The 22,235-nt window shown below is 38.6% G+C and overlaps 1 protein-coding gene across 1 annotated transcript in view; it reads right to left on the bottom strand.

Moving 5' to 3' along the window:
* Positions 1-12,455: 12,455 nt before the first annotated feature.
* The window catches only part of ZNF510 (zinc finger protein 510), a 13,696-nt gene continuing 3,916 nt past the window's right edge, over positions 12,456-22,235 (bottom strand). Inside the window, exons 3-5 of the mRNA XM_044920755.1 lie at positions 16,906-17,057; positions 16,517-16,612; positions 12,456-14,300 (exon numbers count right to left, since the gene is read on the bottom strand). Of these exons, the coding sequence (XP_044776690.1) occupies positions 12,604-14,300; positions 16,517-16,612; positions 16,906-16,975 (1,863 nt within the window). The 5' untranslated portion in view covers positions 16,976-17,057 and the 3' untranslated portion in view covers positions 12,456-12,603. The remainder of the gene's footprint in view (positions 14,301-16,516; positions 16,613-16,905; positions 17,058-22,235) is intronic.

A 22,235-nucleotide genomic window follows, 5' to 3' on the forward strand; every position in this document is an offset into this window, starting at 1 on the left:
ATGATCATCTGTTTTGTTTCTTATATTCCACCTATGAGTGAAATCATACACCACATCTATTTTATCCATTCATCTGTCAATGGACATCTGGGCTCTTTCCATAGTTGGACTATTTTGGACATTGCTGCTATAAACATTAGGGTACATGTGCCCCTTCCAATCACTATGTTTGTATACTTTGGGTAAATACCTAGTAGTGCATTGCTGGGTCATACAGTAGCTCTATTTTTAACAGTTTGAGGAACCTTCATACTGTTTTCCAGAGTGGTTGTAACAGCTTACATTCCCACCAACAGTGTAAGAGGGTTCCCCTTTTTCTGCATCCTCATCAACATCTGTTGTTTCCTGAGTGGTGAATTTTAGCCATTCTGACCAGTGTGAGGTGATATCTCATTGTGGTTTTGATTTATATTTCCCTGATGCCGAGTGATGTTGAGCATTTTTGCATGTGTCTGTTGGCCATGTGTATGTCTTCTTTGGAGAAATGTCTGTTCATGTCTTCTGCCCATTTCTTGACTGGATTATTTGCTTTTTGGATGTTGAATTTGGTAAGTTCTTTGTAGATTTTGGATACTAGCCCTTTACCTGACGAGACATTTGCAAATATCTTCTCCCATTCTGTCAGTTGTCTTTTAGTTTTGTTGGCTGTTTCCTTTGCTGTGCAAAAGCTTTTTATCTTGATGAAGTCCCAATAGTTCATTTTTGCCTTTGTTTCCCTTGCCTCTGGAGATAAGTCTAGGAAGAAGTTGCTGTGGCTGAGGTCGAAGAGGTTGCTGCCTGTGTTCTCTTCAAGGGTTTTGATGGATTCCTGTCTCACGTTTAGATCTTCCATCCATTTTGGGTTTATCTTTGTGTATGGTGTAAGAGAATGGTCCAGTTTCATTCTTCTGCATGTTGCTATCCAATTTTCCCAACACCATTTGTTGAAGAGACTTTTTTCCATAGGATATTCTTTCCTGATTTGTCAACGATTAGTTGACCATACAGTTGAGGGTCCACTTTTGGACTCTCTATTCTGTTCCATTGATCTATGTGTCTGTTTTTGTGCCAGTACCATACTGTCTTGATGATGACAGCTTTGTAATAGAGCTGGAAGTCCGGAATTGTGATGCCACCAGCTTTGGTTTTCTTTTGCAACATTTGTTTGGCTATTTGGGGTCTTCTCTGGTTCCATACAAATTTTAGGATTACTTGTTCCAGCTCTGTGAAAAATGTTGATGGTATTTTTAAAAAAGATTTTATTTATTTATTTGAGAGACAGAGTGCGTGAAAGAGAGTATGGGGGAGCAGAGGAAGAGGGAGAAGCAGACTCCCCACTGAGCAGGGAACCTGATGTGGGGCTCAATCCCAGGACCATGGGACCATGACCTGAGCCGAAGGCAGATGTTTAACTGACTGAACCACCCAGACACCCTGCTGATGGTATTTTGATAGGAATTGCATTGAATGTGTAGATTGCTTTGGGTAGCATAGACTTTTGTTTTTTTTGGCTTTAAAAGGTTTTAAAAAAATTTTTTTATTGTTATGTTAATCACCATACATTACATCATTAGTTTTTGATGTAGTGTTCCATGATTCATTGTTTGTGCATAACACCCAGTGCTCCATGCCGAACGTGCCCTCTTTAATACCCATCACCAGGCTAACCCATCCTCCCGCACCCCTCCCCTCTAGAACCCTCAGTTTGTTTTTCAGAGTCCATCATCTCTCATGGTTCGTCTACCCCTCCAATTTCCCCCCCTTCATTCTTCCCTTCCTGCTATCTTCTTTTTTTTTTTCCTTAACATATAATGTATTATTTGTTTCAGAGGTACAGATCTGATTCAACAGTCTTGCACAATTCACAGCGCTTACCAGAGCACATACCCTCCCCAGTGTCTATCACGCAGTCACCCCATCGCTCCCACCCCACACCCCACTCCAGCAACCCTCAGTTTGTCTCCTGAGATTAAAAATTCCTCATATCAGTGAGGTCATATGATACATGTCTTTCTGTGATTGACTTATTTTGCTCAGCATAACACCCTCCAGTTCCATCCATGTCGTTGCAAATGGCATGATCTCATTCCTTTTGATGGCTGCATAATATTCCATTGTATATATATACGGCATCTTCTTTATCCATTCATCTGTCGATGGACATCTTGGCTCTTTCCACAGTTTGGCTATTGTGGACATTGCTAGCATAGACATTTTAACAATATTTGTTCTGCCAATTCATGAGCATGAAATGTTTTTCCATTTCTTTGAGTCTTCTCAGTTTCTTTCATGAGTGTTCTATAGTTTTCAGAGTACACATCCTTTACCCCTTTGGTTAGGTTTATTCCTAGGTATCTTACGGTTTTTGGCGCAATTGTAAATGGGATCAATTTCTTAATTTCTCTTTCTTTGGCTTCATTGTTAGTGTATAGAAATGCAACTGGTTTCTGCATTGATTTTATATCCTGCCACTTTGCTGAATTCCTGTATGAGGTCTAGCAATTTTTGGGTAGAATCTTTTGGGTTTTCTTTTTTTTTTTTTAAAGAATTTATATATTTGACAGAGAGAGACAGAGCGAGAGAGGGAACACAAGCAGGGGGAGTGGGAGAGGGAAAAGCAGGCTTCCCGCTGAGCAGGAGCCTGATGCGGGGCTTGATCCCAGGACCCTGGGATCATGACCTGAGCCGAAGGCAGACGCTTAACAACTGAGCCACCCAGGCACCCCTCTTTTGGGTTTTCAACATAGAGTATCATGTCATCTGTGAAGAGTGAGAGTTTCACTTCTTTCTGGCAGATTTGGGTGCCTTTTATTTCTTTTTGTTGTCTGATTGCTGAGGCTAAGACTTCTAGTACTATGTTGAACAGTAGTGGTGAGAGTAGACATCCCTGTCGTGTTCCTGACCTTAGGCGAAAACCTTTCCCCTCTTGAAGATGACATTCACTGTGGGTTTTTCATATATGGCTTTTATGATATTGAGGTATGTTCCTTCTATCCCTGTGCTGTGGAGAGTTTTAATCAAGAAACGATGCTGTATTTTGTCAAATGCTTTTTCTGCATCTATTTAGAGAATCATATGGTTCTTGTGCCTTCTTTTATTGATGTGGTGTATCATGTTGATTGATTTGCAGATGTTGAACCATGCTTGCAGCCCAGGAATAAATTCCATGTGGTCATGGTGAATAATCCTTTTAATGTACTTTTGGAGCCTATTATCTAGTATCTTGGTTAGAATTTTTTCATCCATGTTCATCAGAGATAGTGGTCTAAAATTCTCCTTTTTGGAGGGGTCATTTTCTGGTTTTGGGATCAAGTTAATACTGGCCTCATAGAATGAGTTTGGAAGTTTTCCTTCCATTTCTATTTTTTGAAACAGCTTCAGAAGAATAGGTATTAATTCTTTAAATGTTTAGTAGAATTCCATTGGGAGGCCTTCTGGTCCTAGACTCTTATTTGTTGGGAGATTTTTTATTACTGCTTCAATTTCTTTGCTGGTTATGGGTCTGTTCAGGTATTTTACTTCTTCCTCTTTCAGGTTGGTAGTTTATGTTTCTAGGAATGCATCCATTTCTTCCAGATTACCTAATTTGTTGGCATATAGTTGTTCATAATATGTCCTTCTAATTGTTTGTATTTCCTTGGTGTTGGCTGTGATCTCTTCTCTCTCATTCATGATTTTATTTATTTGGGTCCTTTTTCTTTTCTTTTTGTTAAGTCTGACTAGGGGTTTATTGATCTTATTAATTCTTTCCAAGAATCAGCTCCTAGTTTCACTGATCTGTTCCACTGTTCTTTTGGTTTCTATTTCATTGATTTCTATTCTAGTCTTTTATTATTTCTCTTCTCCTGCTGGGTTTAGGCTTTATTTTGTTCTTTTTCCAGCTCCTTTAGGTGTAAGATTAGTTTGTGCATTTGAGACTTTTCTTGTTTCTTAAGAAAGGCCTGTTTCACTATATACTTCCCTCTGAGGACTGCCTTTGCTGCATCCCAAAGGTTCTGAAGTGTTCTGTTTTCATTTTCATTTGTATCCATGTATTTTTTAATTCTTCTTTAATTTCTGGTTGACCCATTCATTCTTTTTTTTTTTTAAAGATTTTATTTTATTTTATTTATTTGAGAGAGAGAGAATGAGAGAGAGCACATGAGAGGGGGGAGGGTCAGAGGGAGAAGCAGACTCCCTGCTGAGCAGGGAGCCTGATGCGGGACTCGATCCAGGGACTCCAGAATCATGACCTGAGCCGAAGGCAGTCGCTTAACCAACTGAGCCACCCAGGTGCCCCCCATTCATTCTTTAGTAGGATGCTCTTCAGCCTCCATGTGTTTGAGTTCTTCCCAAATTTCCTCTTGTGATTGAGTTCCAGTTTCAAATTATTGTGGTCCAAAAATATGCAGGGAATGCTCTCAGTCTTTTGGTATTAGTTGAAACCTGATTTGTGATCCAGTATGTGACCTATTCTGGAGTATGGTCCATGTGCACTTGAGAAGAATGTGTTTTCTGTTGCTTTAGGATGAAATGCTCTAAATATATCTGTTAAGTCTTTCTGGTCCAGTGTGTCATTCAAGGCCCTAATTTCCTTGATCTTCTGCTTAGATGATCTGTCCATTCCTGTGAGTCAGGTGTTAAAGTTCCCTACTATTATTGTATTATTAGCAATATGTTTCTTTAATTTTGTTATTAATTGGTTCATATATTTGGCTGCACCCAATTTAGGGGCATAAATATTTACAATTGTTAGATATTCTTCTTGGATAGACCTTTTTATTATGATACAGTGTCCTTCTTCATCTCTTATTACAGTCTTTGGTGTAAAATCTAGTTTGTCTGATATAAGAATGGCTACTCTAGCTTTCTTTTGATGTCCATTAGCATGATAAATTGTTCTCCACCCCCTCACTCTCAATCTGCAGGTGTCTTTGGGTCTAAAATGAATCTCTTGTAGACAGCATATCGATGGGTCTTATTTTTTTATCCAATCTTTTTTACCCTATGTCTTTTGATTAGAGCATTTAGTCCATTTACATTCAGCGTATCTATTGAAAGATACGAATTTAGTGCCATTGTATTACCTGTAAAGTCGCTGTTCTTGTAGACTGTCTGTTCCTTTCTGGTCTTTGGCCTCTCTCTTCACTCAAAGGATCCCCTTTGGTATTTTTGCAGGGCTGGTTTAGTGTTCACAAATTCCTTTAGTTTTTGTTTGTCCTGGAAACTCTTTATCTCAGCTTCTATTCTGAATGACGGTCTTGCTGGACAAAGTATTCTTGGCTGCCTATTTTTCCCATTTAGCATATTGAATATATCATGCCAGTCCTCTCTGGCCTGCCAAGTCTCTGTGGTCAGGTCTGTTGCCAGTCTTATGTTTCTACCCTTGTAGGTTAAAGACCTCTTGTCCCTAGCTGCTTTCAGGATTTTCTCTTTCTCTCTGAAATTTACAAGCTTCACTATTATATGTTGAGTTGTTGACCTATTTTTATTGATTTTAAGGGGGGGGGTTCTCTGTGCCTCCTGGACTTGAATGTGTGTTTCCTTCTGCAGATTAGGGAAGTTCTCAGCTATAATTTGTTCAAATAAACCTTCTGCCCCTTCCCTCTTCATCTTCTGGAACCCCTGTCATCCAGATATTATTTTACTTTATGGAATTGCTGATTTCTCGAAGTCTCCCTTCATGACCTAGTAGTTGTCTTTCTCTCTTTTCAGCTTTTTTATTCTCCATCATTTTGTCTTCTATATCAGTGACACTCTCTTGTGCCTCATTTATCCTTGCTGTTAGAGCCTCCATTTTTGACTGCATCTCAGTAATAGCATTTTTAATTTCAGCCTGACTAGATTTTAGTTCTTTAATTTCTTCAGTAGGGCATTCTCTAGTGTCTTTTGTGCTTTTTGTCAAGCCCAGCTAGTATCTTTATAATCATTGTTTTAAATTCTAGTTCAGACATCTTACTTATAACCATATTGCTTTAATCCCTGGCAGTGAGTAATATCCCCTTCTGTCTTTATTGGTGAATTTCTCCATCTTGTCATTATGTCCAGAAAAGGATAGAAGAAAGAGAGATAAGACAACAATACCAACAAAAACAACAGAAAAAAAAAAAGAAAACAAGCCACAAGAAAACAAAAAAAAAAAAACAAAATAAAAAAATCAAACCAGAAACAAAACAGAGAAAGCAAAATACTAGATGTTGTGTGTATTTTGGTCTGTTTGTTAAAAGAAACCAGATCCCAAAGTAGGAAAGAAAGACAAACTTATACATATGAAAATAAAGTAAAATTCAATGGGGGTACCTGAGTGGCTCGGTCATTAAGCGTCTGCCTTTGGCTCAGGTCATGATCCCAGGGTCCTGGGATTGAGCCCCACATTGGGCTCCCTGCTCAGCGGGAACCCTGCTTCTCCCTCTCCCACTCCCCCAGCTGTGTTCCCTCTCTTGCTGTGTCTCTCTCTGTCCAATAAATAAGTAAAATTGTAAAAAAAAGTAAAATCCAATGAATGGAAACCAAAAATAAAAATATATATACATAACGTGTATATAAAAAATAAAAATTAGAAAAGAATAAGAGTTGAGAAAAAAAGAAAATAGCTAAAAAAAATAACAACAGAACAACTAAAGAATAATAACAAATCATGAAGGCTATATACTGTTTTCTCCAAGAGCTGAAGCTTTGCAGTTTTCTGTGATCAGTAAACTTAGTGGTAGCCAGTTGTTCCTGCTGGTCTTCTTGGGGAGGGGGCTGTTGTGCTGATTCACAGGTGCCCCTGCGCTGGTGGAATTGTGCCTCCCTTCCCCGGGGGCCTGGCTCCAGATTACCTTATGTGGTGCTGTTTTGCTCTCTGAAGGCTTTTGGCACTGATGCGGGGGATGAAAATGGCACCCCACTCTCTAGACCCAGAGATGAAAGTTCGCACCCCCACTCTTCAGTGAGCTCTCAAAGAAAAGCAATCACTTTTTCCTCCCTGGTTTCCATCTGAACTCGGATTCACTCAGCTTGTGACTGAGCATTTTTCTCTCAGTCATGTGACTGAGCTTCAAGTCTCCAAATTTTAGGGACTCCTGTGGTGCAGACCCATGCCCTTACTCCTGAGGGAAGGTGGGGGTCTCACTACACTTCTGCCTTTTGCTGGACCCCTGCCCAGAGAGTGGTCATGTGACCATGAAGCAGTTTGCCGTTTATGGCAACACCAAGCAGAAAGCCGGTGCCTAGACTTGCTGTTTTCAGCCGGCTTCCCTGCTCTGATGCCTGGGAACTCTGCCACACTCAGGCACCCCTGTTCTTATGACCCTGGGGATCCTAAGACCATGCTGTCTCACCTGGGATTCCACCCTGCTCCACCACCTGAGCACTTTTAAGCCAGGGACGTCCCCCACTGTAGTAGACTTCTAAAAGTTCTGATTTTGTGCTCTGCTGCTTATAATACTTTGTGGTAGCCTCCTCGATCCAGCTCCCTCCTGCTGCTGTATCCTCGGATATATTGCCCTGGTTTCAAGTCTCCATACCTCCTACATTCCAAAAAGTGATTGCTTTTCCAGTTGTAGAATTGCATCATTTCTTTTCTCAGATCTCCCATTGATTTGACAGGTATTCAGAATGATTTGATAACTATCTAACTGAATTCCAGGGACCAGACAGACTTAGGGTCCCCCACTCCTCCACCATCTTAACTCCTCTCTCTGCACACAGGATTCTTAGTGGATAGAGTATTTTATCCTGTAATGTCATGTTCTACCCTTTTAGTGTTTGGCTTTTTCAGTTTAGCATGTTCCAAGGTTTATGTCTATTGTAGTATGTATCAGTACTTTGTTCCTTTTTATGGCTAAATTATTTTACAAATATATCATTTTATTTATACATTCATCTGTTGATGGACATTTAGGTTGTTTCCATCTTCTGGCTATTGTGAATATTGCTGTTATGACATTTGTACTCAAGTTTTTGTTTGAACATTTTTTAAATTTGGGGGGCATACATACAGAAGTATAATTGCCACAAGTCAGGCCAAGTAGTTTCTAGCTTATTATGTATCAAGTGTCAATCATCTGATAGTTAAGCTAATTATACTGTTCTGGGATTTGGCAGGTTTTTTTTTTAGTAGGCTCCTTGCCCAATGTGGGGCTTGACCTCATGACCCTGAGATCAAGAGTTGCATGCTCTACCAACTGAGCCTGCCAGGTGCCCCTGGCAATCAGTTCTTTAGACTACTGAAGGATTATTAAAATAGCTAATGGTACTGGGAGATTATGCTGTCTCCAATAAGAAAATAAATTTGTTTCTCCCTCATTGTAGTGTGAAGCTTCCCTGGTAAAAGGGCATGGTATATTATTTCCGCTGGGCTTCCAGGGACACCTTTAATGTGAGGGGAAAAAAAAGTATCATGCACCTGGCAAGGAAAGACCAATATGGAGGCAGCTCAGAACAAGTATTATGCCCCTCTTTTGGTATCAGACATCTCTCCCAGTAGATTCTTGAACCTGAGGAAAAAGAATCTTCTCTTTGGAGCTGCCAAGAGGATGATTTGGAAATAAAAATGAGTGGAACGACTGGTACAATGGAGTAAAGGGGTGATCCCAAGAAAGTTTCTGTGCCTTCCCATTTCCATTGGTCTTAAAAATCTGATTTACAATTACTATTGTTTTGCAAAATTGCTTGGATTAGTAGTTATAAAGTATTTGTGTGAAAGCAAAGCTGAGAGAGAGAGAGAAGGAAAAAAAGAAAAATGCCTGCACCCCACAATGTTAATAAGAACTGATATGTAGGCATAATTTTGGATTGGGAATTCTAGTTTATTGAAAATAAATTTTATTTTGGGTGACAAATATTTGAAGAACAGTAGTGTATACTTCTGAATATTAAGAACAAGTTTCTTCTAGCAACTTTTGAAAATATCCAAAACATGAGTCTTTGAATGGAGCTCACAGCAATTAATTTTCCTTTTAGTAAATGAATAATCATAAAAGATCATTTGCAGGATCAAAATAAAACATGTTCATATTCCACTTTGACAAATCCACCTCCCGCAAGTATTTCTGAGTGCCTAATGTGTAGAGGATCTGTTTCAGTTGCTTGGGATACATTATGAACAAAACATAAAAATTCCTGCCCTCAGTGGAGGCTTTTTAAAATTAGCATAAAGACCCTTAGCAGGCAGGTATTATCTGTAATACAGGTAATACCTGTATTAATTGGATATTAATACAGAAGGGAAAAAATGTAGATTCTTAGGTCAAATGACATCAAAGGAAGCACTGGATATATAGACAGAAAATGGACTCTTCCAGGATCCCTAGATGTGGCATCCATCTGTTGGAATAAAAGCCCATTACCTGGAAAGGCGATCAGCCAGGCAGGGAGAAGGGAGCATTCATGGCTATAGCACAGACCACAGTCTCCAGCTGATAATGTATGATTATACAGAGAGGTGTTCTGTGGGCCTACCCCAGCAAGGGGACAGCAGATAAAGCCTAAGTGCCCAATCATGGGACTTTGTCACCTGGACTGCCAATGAATGACTCAGACTACCTGGGTGAATTTATTCATTCTAGTGGATAGATGATCTTGAACTTATTAGCAAACCCAATCATAACTCTAAAAGATTATATATACAAAGGGGTATGAGGAAGAGGATTCAAATATATTAAGAAACTGAGGGGCGGCGCCTGGGTGGCTCAGTCGTTAAGCGCCTGCCTTCGGCTCAGGTCATGATCTCAGGGTCCTGGGATCGAGCCCCGCATCGGGCTCCCTGCTCCGCGGGAAGCCTGCTTCTCCCTCTCCCCCTCCCTCTCTTGCTGTGTCTCTCTCTGTCAAATAAATAAATAAAATCTTTAAAAAAAAAAAAGAAACAGAAAAAGTTTTAAGAATGAAAGATGGGGCACCTGGGTGGCTTAGTCATTTAAGTGTCTAACTTCGGCTCAAGTCATGATCCCAGAGTCCTGGGATCAAACCCCACATCAGGCTCCCTGCTCAGGGGGAGTCTGCTTCTCCCTCTCCCATTCCCCCCTGCTTGTGTTCCTTCTCTGGCTTTCTCTGTGTCAAATAAATAAAATCTTAAAATATATATATATATATATATAATATACTACCTATTATAAAAACAAACAGTAACCTCTTGATTATTTTCAGGGAATACAGCACTAACTAGTTATTATCTTCTTTTTTGCAGATGCATCTTGGCAAGGGTGTTGGCAGCTCTAGTGTGTGATGCTCCATTTCCAAAGTCCTGGGAGGTTATTCTCGTTTTCCTGATTGAAACACTCTTCAGTGAAAAATTAACAATCAGGCTAGGAGGATTGAGTATTTTGGCTCATATGAGGTTTAGGCTAGCCCTGATCCCAAAAGGAGGATATGTTGCTAACAGAATGTAGGGAATGGGTCATGAGCAGTCTTGTGCAATATCTTTACGAATGACAATTTAGTATATGAACATATTTAAAATCAGTAGGAAAGGGGTGAATTATCAAATGGTATGTGGAATTGGATATTAATACAGAAGGGAAAAAATGTAGATTCTTAGGTCAAATGACATCAAAGGAAGCACTGGATATATAGACTTTTACTTTGTATGCAGTTAAGATGGTGAATATTTTGCTCTGTCAGTATGATGATGGATCCAGGTAGCAATGTTGGCAATTAGGATAGCGAAGGCTTGCTCAGCAGCTTGATTCCAGTCAGTATTATCATAGAATACTCACTCACCAAGGGCATCTAGTTTAACAACTCAGATGTGCTTAGCAGCTGACTTTCCCCCCACAGTTCACAGCACCAAAGAGGAGTGCTTTTGTCAGCCTGCAGTTTTACTACCAGTGTGTCAAAAAGCTGGGCACAGTAAGAACCAGAGTCAATTAAAACGCCACAAGTTTCAAATGGAATATCTGCCAGTGTTGAGAACATCCTTGTGTCCTGCCCATTGAGAGGAGCAGCCCCATCAATTTTTGGGTCTGCATAATGGCACTGAGATTGAATAGTCAGTATCCAGTGATTCCCACTAGCCTGTCAGTGAACCAGGCCCAATTAGAGTGACTTCTATGAATCGAGGGCCCTACTGAGCCAGCAGCTTTGCTTCAGGCAGCAGAGTGGGGGATAAGTTTCCTCTGTAAGGGACAGCTAATACAATCTGATACATAGCTGAGATACTCCTGGGACCAGGACAGCTGTATTCTTAAATACACCATGTGCATTCTACACCTGAGGCTTGTGTCCATATCTTGTTAGCCAGCGGAGCCCAAGAGTAAGCTAAGAGCTGCTTTACAAAAGGCGTACACTTGGTAGCCTTTTTAGGGTATCAAGTCGAGCCACCCTGCTCCCCCACCCCAAGGGCATCTCCTTTTGCCAGAAATTCCAATCAACAGAATGACTAGTTACAGAGACTGAAGCGCAAAGTGGTCGTTAAGGGTTGTGGGACCTCAAAGGTATTTTCTTTACACACAACTCTTCCTGACTGGGAGAACTGAATTATTGGAAGGGGAAGTATAGCATGTAACACATTCCTACTACACTTTCAGATTTAGAAGTAGCCACAGTATACTGCACTGGCCAAAAGAGCCCCATTTATTCACAGGGTCACATTCATTTCCCTTGCCTACTGTAACCCTTGCCCTAACAACATTTTCTATATCTAGATACTCCCTACCTCCATGTAAAGTGATAAGATGTTGACTTGGGCACCTGTATCCCATAAAGCCATAAAAGTTTGAACCCTTTTCCTCCCTCAACGTTCCCCAGAAAACTTGGGTGGGTGCCAATGGCCATGGGTCCCCATTGGAGACAGGAAGATTTCTTTCCCCTGAAACAGCTGATGTTGGGGTATATGAAGGTACAACAAAGTGTGAAGGGAGAGTGGCTTCATGACATTAAAGAAGCATTTGCTTTACTTGCACGAGGTGTGCTCACATTTCAACCAAAAACTTCCAATCTTTTAGGTTCATCGAAAGCCCTGGGACAGGTGGTATCATCTATTTCGGTACATTGAAAGATTTTTTTTAAATGAATTCTCTGATGATCTTTGAGGAATTCCTCACAACACCAACTCTTTAATAAATGCTGTACCCACTGACTGATGTAAGGCTGGCTTACATAACAGCTTTCTACCTCCCCAGTAGAGGGATGGCTAAATTATGTTCCAAAGGAAACAGACCTAAACATGCAAGAGCTCAATAGAATACAAGATCACTGCTTGATCCCAAAATGTTCAAAAGGTAAAGATGTGAATGAGAATTTTGTTCCACATATTTCAGGCACCCTTGTAAAAGCTGTGCCATGTTAAAGCATGATACCCAAGGTTGTCCTGGGTCATCTCCATTTTATCCTGATAGCACCCTAGTAGTTTGTCAGCGAGGTGTTTTGTCACAAATGGATGTGGCATAAAATATGAGCATCCACAGTCCCAAAGACCTACTCGGAGGAAAGGGAGACCAGGAAATTTTGTGTGAGTTATCTAAAGGGCATGGCTTCATTCAAAAGGGCTTTCCATAGTACCTTGAAAGAAATATCAGCTCATGTGTATTCTCTGATATACTTTCAGGGTTGCTTTTTGGATAAAATTCTTCCTACATTCATATTTATATGGTTTTCTCCTGTGTGGGTTTACTGCAGTCAAATGGCTTGGTTTTTCAGCCATAAGGATTTTCCATAGTTATAATATCAATAGGGTTTTCCCCCTCCCTGAATTCTCTGGCAAACATTTAGAGTTGACTTCTTATACAATTTCCCAAATTCATTACATTCATAAGATTTCTCCCCACTGTGAATTCTCTGATGTATTCTGAGGTTTGATTTCTGGCCAAAAGTTTTCCCACATTTGTTACACTGAAAAGGTTTCTCCCCTGTATGAATTCTCAGATGATCACTAAGGATTGCCTTCCGGACAAATTTCTTCCCACATTCATTACATTTAAATGGTTTCTCCCCAGTATGAATCCTCTGATGCACTCTAAGGGTTGATGTCCGGGCAAAAGTTTTCCCACACTCACTACATTTAAATGGTTTCTCTCCTGTGTGTGTTTTCTGATGTTGAATGAGATGGTCTTTTCGCCAGAAGGATTTTTCACATTCATTACATTGATATGTTTTCTCACCACTGTGAGTTCTCTGATGTATCCTGAGGTTTGACTTCTGACCAAAAGTTTTCCCACATTCATTACACTGAAAGGATTTCTCCCCTGTGTGAATTCTATGATGATCTCTGAGGGTTGACTTTTGAACAAAAGTTTTCCCACATTCACTACATTTATAGGGTTTCTCTCCTGTATGAATTCTCTGATGTCCCCTGAGGGTTGACTTCTGGACAAATGTTTTCCCACATTCATTACACTTATAGGGTTTCTCTGCTGTGTGAATTCTCCAATGTGTACTGAGGTGTGACTTCTGGGAGAATGTTTTTCCACATTCATTACATTCAAATGGTTTCTCTCCGGTGTGAGTTCTCTGATGCTGAATGAGATGTCCTTTTTGAAAGAAGGATTTACCACATTCATTACATTTATAGGGTTTTATCTCAGAGTGAGTTTTCTGGCGTACTTTGTGGGCTGACATCTGGTAGGATTTCCTGTTTTCATGATATTCGAAGGACTTATCTCCAGTTTGTGTTCTATCATTACATACCACTGGGTTCTCTTCCGTGACAATTCTCTGAAGCTGAGTGAGGTGTGACTTCCTGTTGAAATTATTTCCACTTGCATTACATTCATTCTGTTTCAAAGGCATGTTAAACTTATTGTATTCCTTGACAGCTGATTTCCTGCAGAAGGATTTCCCACATTGGTTAAAAGGAGAGTGTTTCTCCCCTACCCCAGTTCTTTTATAGTCAAAGATAGTTGTTTTTTCACTTTTTCCCCTAAATTCATCATCTTTATAGGATTTTTCTCTTGTGTGAAGACTCTTACATGTAACACAAGCAGGCTCACCATAGAAGGCTTTTCCAATTTCATCATATTTAAAAGCTTGCTCCAAAGTTTGACATTTTTGATTCTTAGGAAGATTTTCCTTATAACTGAGAGCATTCCCATTTTTATTATATTCATGAAACTCCTCTCCAGTATGAGTTCTCTCAAACTTAATTTTGAAAGACAAATTTTCACATACACTATAGCAATTTGGTTTTTTTGTTGGATAGAGTCTATTATTAATAAGTTGGGAAATATTTTGCAAATTTACTCCCCATGAGTCATATTTACAGGATATTTTTGTTGAAACAGGAGCTATGTGCAGATTAAACTGTTTTCCCAAAACTTCTTCTTCCTCTCCAGTCAATGGTTTATTATCGATGAATATTATTTCCTGCAAGTGTTTATCTTGGATTTTCTTGTTCCTCTTCATCAGGTCATCATCTCTGTAATCTTCTAAAACAGAGATAAATTGAAAACATCTTATGAACCTTACATTTCTTATGGATGATGGGAAATATATAGCCTATATTGCATTCATTTTTTGGTTTTCCAAGATTAAATAATTTATGTGTATGTATCCTCACCCTCCTTTAAAAATAATATTGATATAGTGAAAATGAGAGAGGAAACTGGTAATAAATACATATCTGTATTTGGATTGTGATAAACTGCATTTTCCTACTGGGGTGGAGAAAGAATAGAAATGAGACTTTTATAGGAGTGGTTATTTTAGGGAACAGGAAAACCAGATAATGGGATGAACACAATGGGACTATATAAGCTTAAGTACAGTAATAAAAGAATTAGGAGATAATGAACACTGATGGACTAGGCCCAACAGGGGAAGAGTTTGCTTTGAGGAAATATATTATAGTCCTACACTATCTAGGCTATACTGATAGAATCCTCAAGAGTCCACTATTTCCAAGCTGATATTCATTTCCATTCAATTCTTCAATATCAAATCAAAATTGATAGTACAACTTTCCTCATGATTAAATGAAGAAGTTTATAGCTCAGGACCTAACCCATCTTATATCTGTAAGTCACAGAAATACAAACAAATGTAAAACTGAAAAAAGGAAAATCTATTCTTGCAACTAAATTAGATTCACTGCTCAATTCCTGCTGTAGTACCTTTATTTTATCAAAATTGAATGGTAAGTGAACTTGATCACTTCATCCTAAATTTTCACATTTCAATTTGATATGTATAAAATATGTACATATGTATTTTATGTATGCATGTATGTATGTAAGCTCTATGCCCAATGTGGGGCTTGAACTCATGACCTTGAGATCAAGAGTTGCATGCTCTACCGACTGAGCCAGTGAGGTGCCCCAAGGGGTGTTATTTTAAATGGGGTATCATGGAAGGCCTTGTTGCAAAGATGGCACTTAAGAAAGGTCCAAATCATTTATGCATTCTAGATGGCTATCCTTTGAGGGTTTTAATGAGTTGTAAATACCATCCGCTATTTTTGGTTCATCTCTTCACTCTCTTAACTATGAAACATAATTTATATCTGCATAAAACTTATATGTACAGTTTAACAGTACAGAGTGAACACTAGTATAATTAGAAACCATGTCAACCTGAAATCAATACTACACTGTATGTTAACTAACTTGAATTAAAAAAATATATATATCAAGAAATAGAACACAAAAATGGCTCTGCAAACATCCCTACTTATCTCTAACTTCATGCTTAAGAGTTCACTACCCTCCTCTAATATTTATGTAATTGTTTCCTTGATTTTCTTTGTGTGGTTTTATCACCAATATATGAATTCCTAAAAATGTAATTGAGTTTTGCATTTCTGACATTTACATAAATGTAACCACACATGTATATTTATATTGTTTGGTTTCGTTTGCTTAAGATTAATGTAACTAATTATCCCTTGAGGAATATAATGCTTTCTTCATTCTACTCCTGATGAGCCCAATTTTTAACAAAAACAAACAATATTGCCATAAGTAAATATTGTTTTATTTATCCTAGGGAATATAATCATGCCTTTCTGTAGGGTATGTAGTTAGGAAATGAATTCCTTGGTTGCAAATTATGTAAAACTTTAACCTGACTTGGTAACATCCTCCTGATTATACAGTGGTTTTACCAGCTTACATTTTCCTTCAGTAAGTAAGATTCTTTAATATTTCACATCCTCATCAGGACTTGGCTTTGCCAAATTTGTTAATGTCACATCATACCATGTGTTCTCATCTCACTTTGTATTTTATTTTGCATTCCGTGAAAGCTAATGAGAGATTGAACACATTTTCAAAGATTTAATGGCCATTTAAAAGTTCCTGTTCAGTCTTTTGCTTATTTTTCAATTGGGTTGCCACCTCTTCCTACGCTGACTAGTGGAAGTTTCTACATTTTCAGAGTACTTATCCTTTCTAGGTTACTTGTATTATATACATATTCTGCTTCTCTATGGCTTGTCTTCTCATCCTTTTAACAGTATCTTTTATAAACAAAGTTCTCAATTTTAATGTAGTCAAGTTTATTAATCATTTTTCTTTTGATTGGTGCTTTTTTTGCCTTTGAGCTTAAAAGGAAAGTCTTGAAATACAAAGGTGTTTAATGCCAAACTGACCTTCTGGAGTCTTAAATATCCCAAGAGAATTCTGTCTGCTAGTGCTCAGGAACTCACCTCGGTGGCTCTGGTTTGAGATTTCTTCCTCTAAGAACCAAGGCTCCTCTCCTTGCTCCAACTTGAAGATTACTGCTGGTTTGAAAATGCAGTTCCCTGTAAACAGGGAACAATGGAGTATTTAGGACGGATGATGAGCTTTTTAGTTTCTAAAGTGTAAAAAGATACAGCTTCAGAAGCAGCACCCTGAAGATCCTGATTTGAACTTATCATGGGGAGCTGACAAAACACTTCTTTTATTCCTCAAAAGGGCTTAGTTAATTTTATACTCCTGAATGAAATACCTCAGTAACATTAAAGTCTAAATAAAATATTCATCTGTATCGGTGCATAAAAAGGAAATGCCTTCTATGTGCTGTGATGAGGGTAAGTTATACTTATATGCTCACCCACTGAGACTAGGTTGTTGTAGTTCTCCAGCATCACATCTCTATACAGGGTCCTCTGAATAGGACCCATCTGCCGCCACTCCTCCTGGGTGAACTCCACAGTCACGTCCTTGAATGACACTGATGCCTGCAACAGGACATTTCTGCTCAATCTGAAGGGTTCAGAATTAGGTGACATAGAAAATACCCCTAAAAGCAATTCTTAGGTTTACTGTAAAGAATTGAAAACAAATGTATACAAAGGATGCATATTTTGAATCTAACTTTAACTTATATTTTGGAAGTATTCAATGAGTAAAAATATTTATAACTTATACTTATGAGTTCCATGCACATATTTTAAATATATTAAACTTTGTTTAAAAAAATTTTTTAAGCAAAAATGATAAATTTCTTAAAATTTTTATCCAACACCCCAATATACTACCCTAGGCATATTCGAGGGTAGGAGTCAGCAAATTATTACCTGTGGCCAAATCTAGCTTGACACTTTTTTAATAAATAAAAGTTTTCCTGCAACATAATCACACATACCCAATCATTCTGTATTGTTCATTGTAGGTTTCGTGCTGTAACAGCATAGCCTAGTAATTCTATCAGACCTTATAACTATCAAAACTGAAAACATTTACTATCTGATCCATTACAGACAAAATTTGCCAACTTTTGGACTAACCAATCAATTAAAAGAAAGACTAACAGCATAAAAAACAACAAAGAAAACACAATTAAGAGAGAGGGATATATGTAGATTGAAAATATCAGGACAGAAAAAAATATACATAACTATGAGCCAAAAGAAAGTTGGTTATATTAACATAAAAACAATCAAGGTAAGAAAGTATGACAAAACATAGTAACTATTTATGATCCTTTTAACAGAAAACATAAAAAACATAAATTGGTGTGCATTTGAAAACCTAGCTTGCAAACAGTCAATTCTCATTATTCACAGATTCTATATCTGCAAATTCACCTCACTAAAATATACTTCTAACTTAAATACTCATGATTTTGGGGCACCTGGGTGGCTCAGTCATTAGGCGTCTGCCTTCAGCTCAGGTCATGATCCCGGGGTCCTGGGATCAAGCCCCACATCGGGCTCCTTGCTCGGCAGGAAGCCTGCTTCTCCCTCTCCCACTCCCCCTGCTTGTGTTTCCTCTCTCGCTCTGTCTCTCTCTGTCAAATAAATAAATAAAATCTTTAAAAAAAAAATACTCATGATTTTGCAGTATTTATGGACACTCGCAGAAAGGTAAAAGATTTGAGTGTCCAACACATTTTCCAGCTGGAGCTGAACAAGATAATGCTTTGCCAAATGTTCTTTTGGCAGACTACTTAGCACATTCTTTGCATTTTTGTGATTTTTCTTGTGTCCCCCCACCTGTGTAATGAGAAATGCTGTCTAGTGTTCCTGACTGCAAGAAGGTTGTGATATGCCTTAGGGAAACCAAGTATGTTAGATAAACTTTTAAGCATTAATTATGGTGCTGTTGGCTGTTAGTTCTTGTTCATGAAACAATATATTAAATAAAGTATTTTTAAACAGAAACACACATAAAACAAGGTTGTGTATTGAATGGTAGACCAAAATGTTTTCACTAGAAACTCAAAGGAACTCAACACTGTATTTCCCCTAGGAGCAATGACTCAGTATTTGCTAATTTAATGTTCACGGTGATTTTATAGAAAATAACCATGTGAATAGTGAGAATCAACTATATGTAACAAAAGTTGATAGAAAATGAGATAGATGGATCCACAACTATAATTAGTTTTATAAAATTATAAGTAATTTTAACACAACTCTCAACTCACAGGGCAAGCTGACTGAAAAAAACTAATAGAGATTTAGAAAGGGGTCAGCAACAGTCAAGAGAGAAAATCTGGCCTGCTGTTTTTTGTTCGTTTGTTTTGTTTTGTAGGTAAGATTTTACTGGAACACAGTTGCGTTCATTTGTTTATGTATCACCCAGGGCTTCTACAGCACTACCACTGTAGAGTTCGGTATTTCCAAAGAGACCATATCTCCCACAAAGCCTACGACCTGACATTTATAGATGAAGTTTGCTGACCACTGATACAGAAGGTTTAAATGACATAAATAATCAATTTGAGTAACTGAAACATATAGGATAACATAATCATAACCAATTATTTTCTAGTGCATTTTGCATGTTAAAAATAAAGACAGTAAGTCTCACCAAATTAGAAAAGATTACAAACATACAGTGTGGCTTTGGATTTTAGCTCAGAGGTGTAGAGAGCTGAAAAGAGCAATACTAACATCCTTACAAGAACAGAGCTAGACAGATTGAAAATTAAGGTCTTTTTTTTTAATTCATCAGAGAAATGAAATTGCTTAACAAATAATTTGAAATCAGGAAAAAGATAGGCATCTAGGGAGAATCAGGACCCACTTGTTTGCTTACTGGACCATATGCTACCAAACTTCATTAAGATGACAGAAAGATAAAACTAGAAAAATTTTAACAACCTGCTAAAGGCCACATGTGCACAAATGTTAGTGTGTGAAGTCCCTGAGGAGGTGGTGTATGTCACAGATATAGTGTGATTTCTACCTTTTTGTGATATTTTCTCCAGGAACCCAGTCTGTTCACAGAAAGGATTGGGGGAGAATTTGGGGGAAGTCCCTTCCTGCCGCAGGTGGTACTGGCTAGTGTAGGGGAAGAAAAGTCACCGCTTAAATCACTCAGATCTGTATCGCTTATTTCGGGAAAGGTCAATAAACCAAGTAACTTGAGGCCATGGGTGGCATCCCTTGCAGTAAGGGGACAGCAGTAGCAGACACTACCAAAATGCTACCCAGACCCATCTGCCCTGTCTCTCCTAGGGAAGAAAATATCTAAATGGTGAGATGCAAATTCTTAGTGCCTAAAACTGAGGTTAAACTGGAAGATAAGCCCCAGAGATTTGTCATTATTTGACCTGTCTGGTAGCTCCGTGGAACATCCCATTCATAAAACGGTCTTCATTTGATCTAACTCAAAGCTCACCGACTGCAAATAGCATTTTCTCTGGGGGCATGACATTAGTTAAGAAAGAAAAACCCATGGGATATTCTTTACCATCATGGCTACCTCAGGCAGTTTGTAACAATTAAAGGAAACAACAGTGTAATTAAAAAGCTTAAAAGGAAAAGTTGGAGCATGATATAAACAGAAGGGGCTTTAAAAAGCTCAGACATCTCTCTGGGAATCTAGAAGGTGGCACACATGCCCTGGACTATGTGCACATTCAGGAAACATCTGAGAAAGTACTAAACTGGGCTCTCATTAACCTTGAGGCTTTGTGAAAGAAAAGCGAAGGTGAACGCAAGGTAGTAAAATGCCAGGCTAACTGCTGAACTGTGGGACACAATCAAACATCCAACCTATACATAGAGCATCTTGGCAAAGATTGGAGCCTTACTGGTTACAAGTACTTAAGGAAATCATTGTCCAATTATTAGCTGGCTATTTAGCTAATGGAGTGGAGACTTCAGTGGCCACACATGACAAAGAATACAGGTTGTACAGAATCTGTTCAAAAGAGTCACTAAACAAATGACAGCTGTGGTGGAGTGGTATTCTGATGATAAACTGACACCTTTTATTTTAAATGTCAAGTTTTTAACAAAAATTTAAGACATACAAATAAATGAAAAAATACGGCTCATACACAGGAAAAACAAACAAACCCAAAACTATGTATGAAACTGTGTAGAAACGGTCTCTGAGGAAGTCCAGACATTGGACTTACTAGACAAAGACTTTTTTAAAAAAGCATTTTTTTTTAAAGATTTTTATTTATTTATTGAGAGAGATAGTGATAGAGAGAGAGCATGAGAGGGGGAGAGTCAGAGGGAGAAGCAGACTCCCCGCCGAGCAGGGAGTCCAATGAGGGACTCGATCCCGGGACTCCAGGATCATGACCTGAGCCGAAGGCAGTCGCTCAAACAACTGAGCCACCCAGGCGCCCCCAAAAGGATTTTCTTTATTTATTTGAGAGAGACAGCACAAGTGCGGGGGGCGGGGAGAGGGAGAGGGAGAAGCAGACTCCCAAATGAGGAGGGAACCTGATGCGGGGCTCCATACCAGGACCCTGGGATCATGACCTGAGCTGAAGGCAGACTACTTAACCAACTGAGCCACCCAGGCACCCCTAGACAAAGACTTTCAATAAACTGTTCTAAATACATACAAATAACTAAAGAAAACCATATCTAAAGAAGCAAAATAAAGTATGGGAACACATTCTCACTGAATAAAGAATTAGAAATAATACATATCTGATGAAAAAGCAAACTGAAATTCTGAAATTCTGGAATTTGAAAATTTGAAATTTGAAATATGAAAGTACAATAATTGAAGTGAAAAATTCCCTAGAGGTCTCAATAGCAGATCTGAACATGCATGAGAATCAGCCAAATTTGAATACAGACCTAGTGAGATGATACAATCTGAGGACAGAAAGTAAAAATAGGGAAAATGAACAAAAAGCCTCAGTGACCTGTGGGATACAATCCAACATCCAAATATAGCAACATCCACAGGAGAGGAGTAGGAGGAGGAGAGAGCAGAAGGGGCAGAAAAACAGAATGAATCTTGAAGCAGCAAAAGGGAAGTGACTTATCACTTCTAAAGGCTCCCAAATAAAGCTAACAGTCGATTTGTCTTCAGGAACCAGGGAGATCAAAAAGCAGTGGTATGACATATTTAAAATGCTGAAAGGAAGGCCTATCAATCAAGACTTCAACATTTCATGGCAAAGAAGTCAAACTCTCACTCATCGCAGATGATATGGTACTTTATGTGGAAAACCCAAAAGACTCCACCCCACAACTGCTAGAACTCATACAGGAATTCAGTAAAGTGGCAGGATATAAAATCAATGCACAGAAATCAGTGGCATTCCTATACACCACCACCAAGACAGAACAAAGAGAAATTAAGGAGTCGATCCCATTTACAATTGCACCCAAAACCATAAGATACCTAGGAATAAATCTAACCAAAGACGCAAAGGATCTGTACTCAGAAAACTATAGAATACTCATGAAAGAAATTGAGGGAGACACAAAGAAATGGAAAAACGTTCCATGCTCACAGATTGGAAGAACAAATATTGTGAAAATGTCAATGCTACTTAGAGCAATCTACACCTTTAATGCAATCCCTAATCAAAATACCATCCACTTTTTTCAAAGAAATGGAACAAATAATCCTAAAATTTGTATGGAACCAGAAAAGACCCCGAATAGCCAGAGGACGGTTGAAAACAAAAAGCAAAGCCAGTGGCATCACAATACCAGACTTCCAGCTCTATTA

This window comes from Neomonachus schauinslandi, chromosome 13 (genome assembly GCF_002201575.2).
Source record: "Neomonachus schauinslandi chromosome 13, ASM220157v2, whole genome shotgun sequence".
Lineage (NCBI taxonomy): Eukaryota > Metazoa > Chordata > Mammalia > Carnivora > Phocidae > Neomonachus > Neomonachus schauinslandi.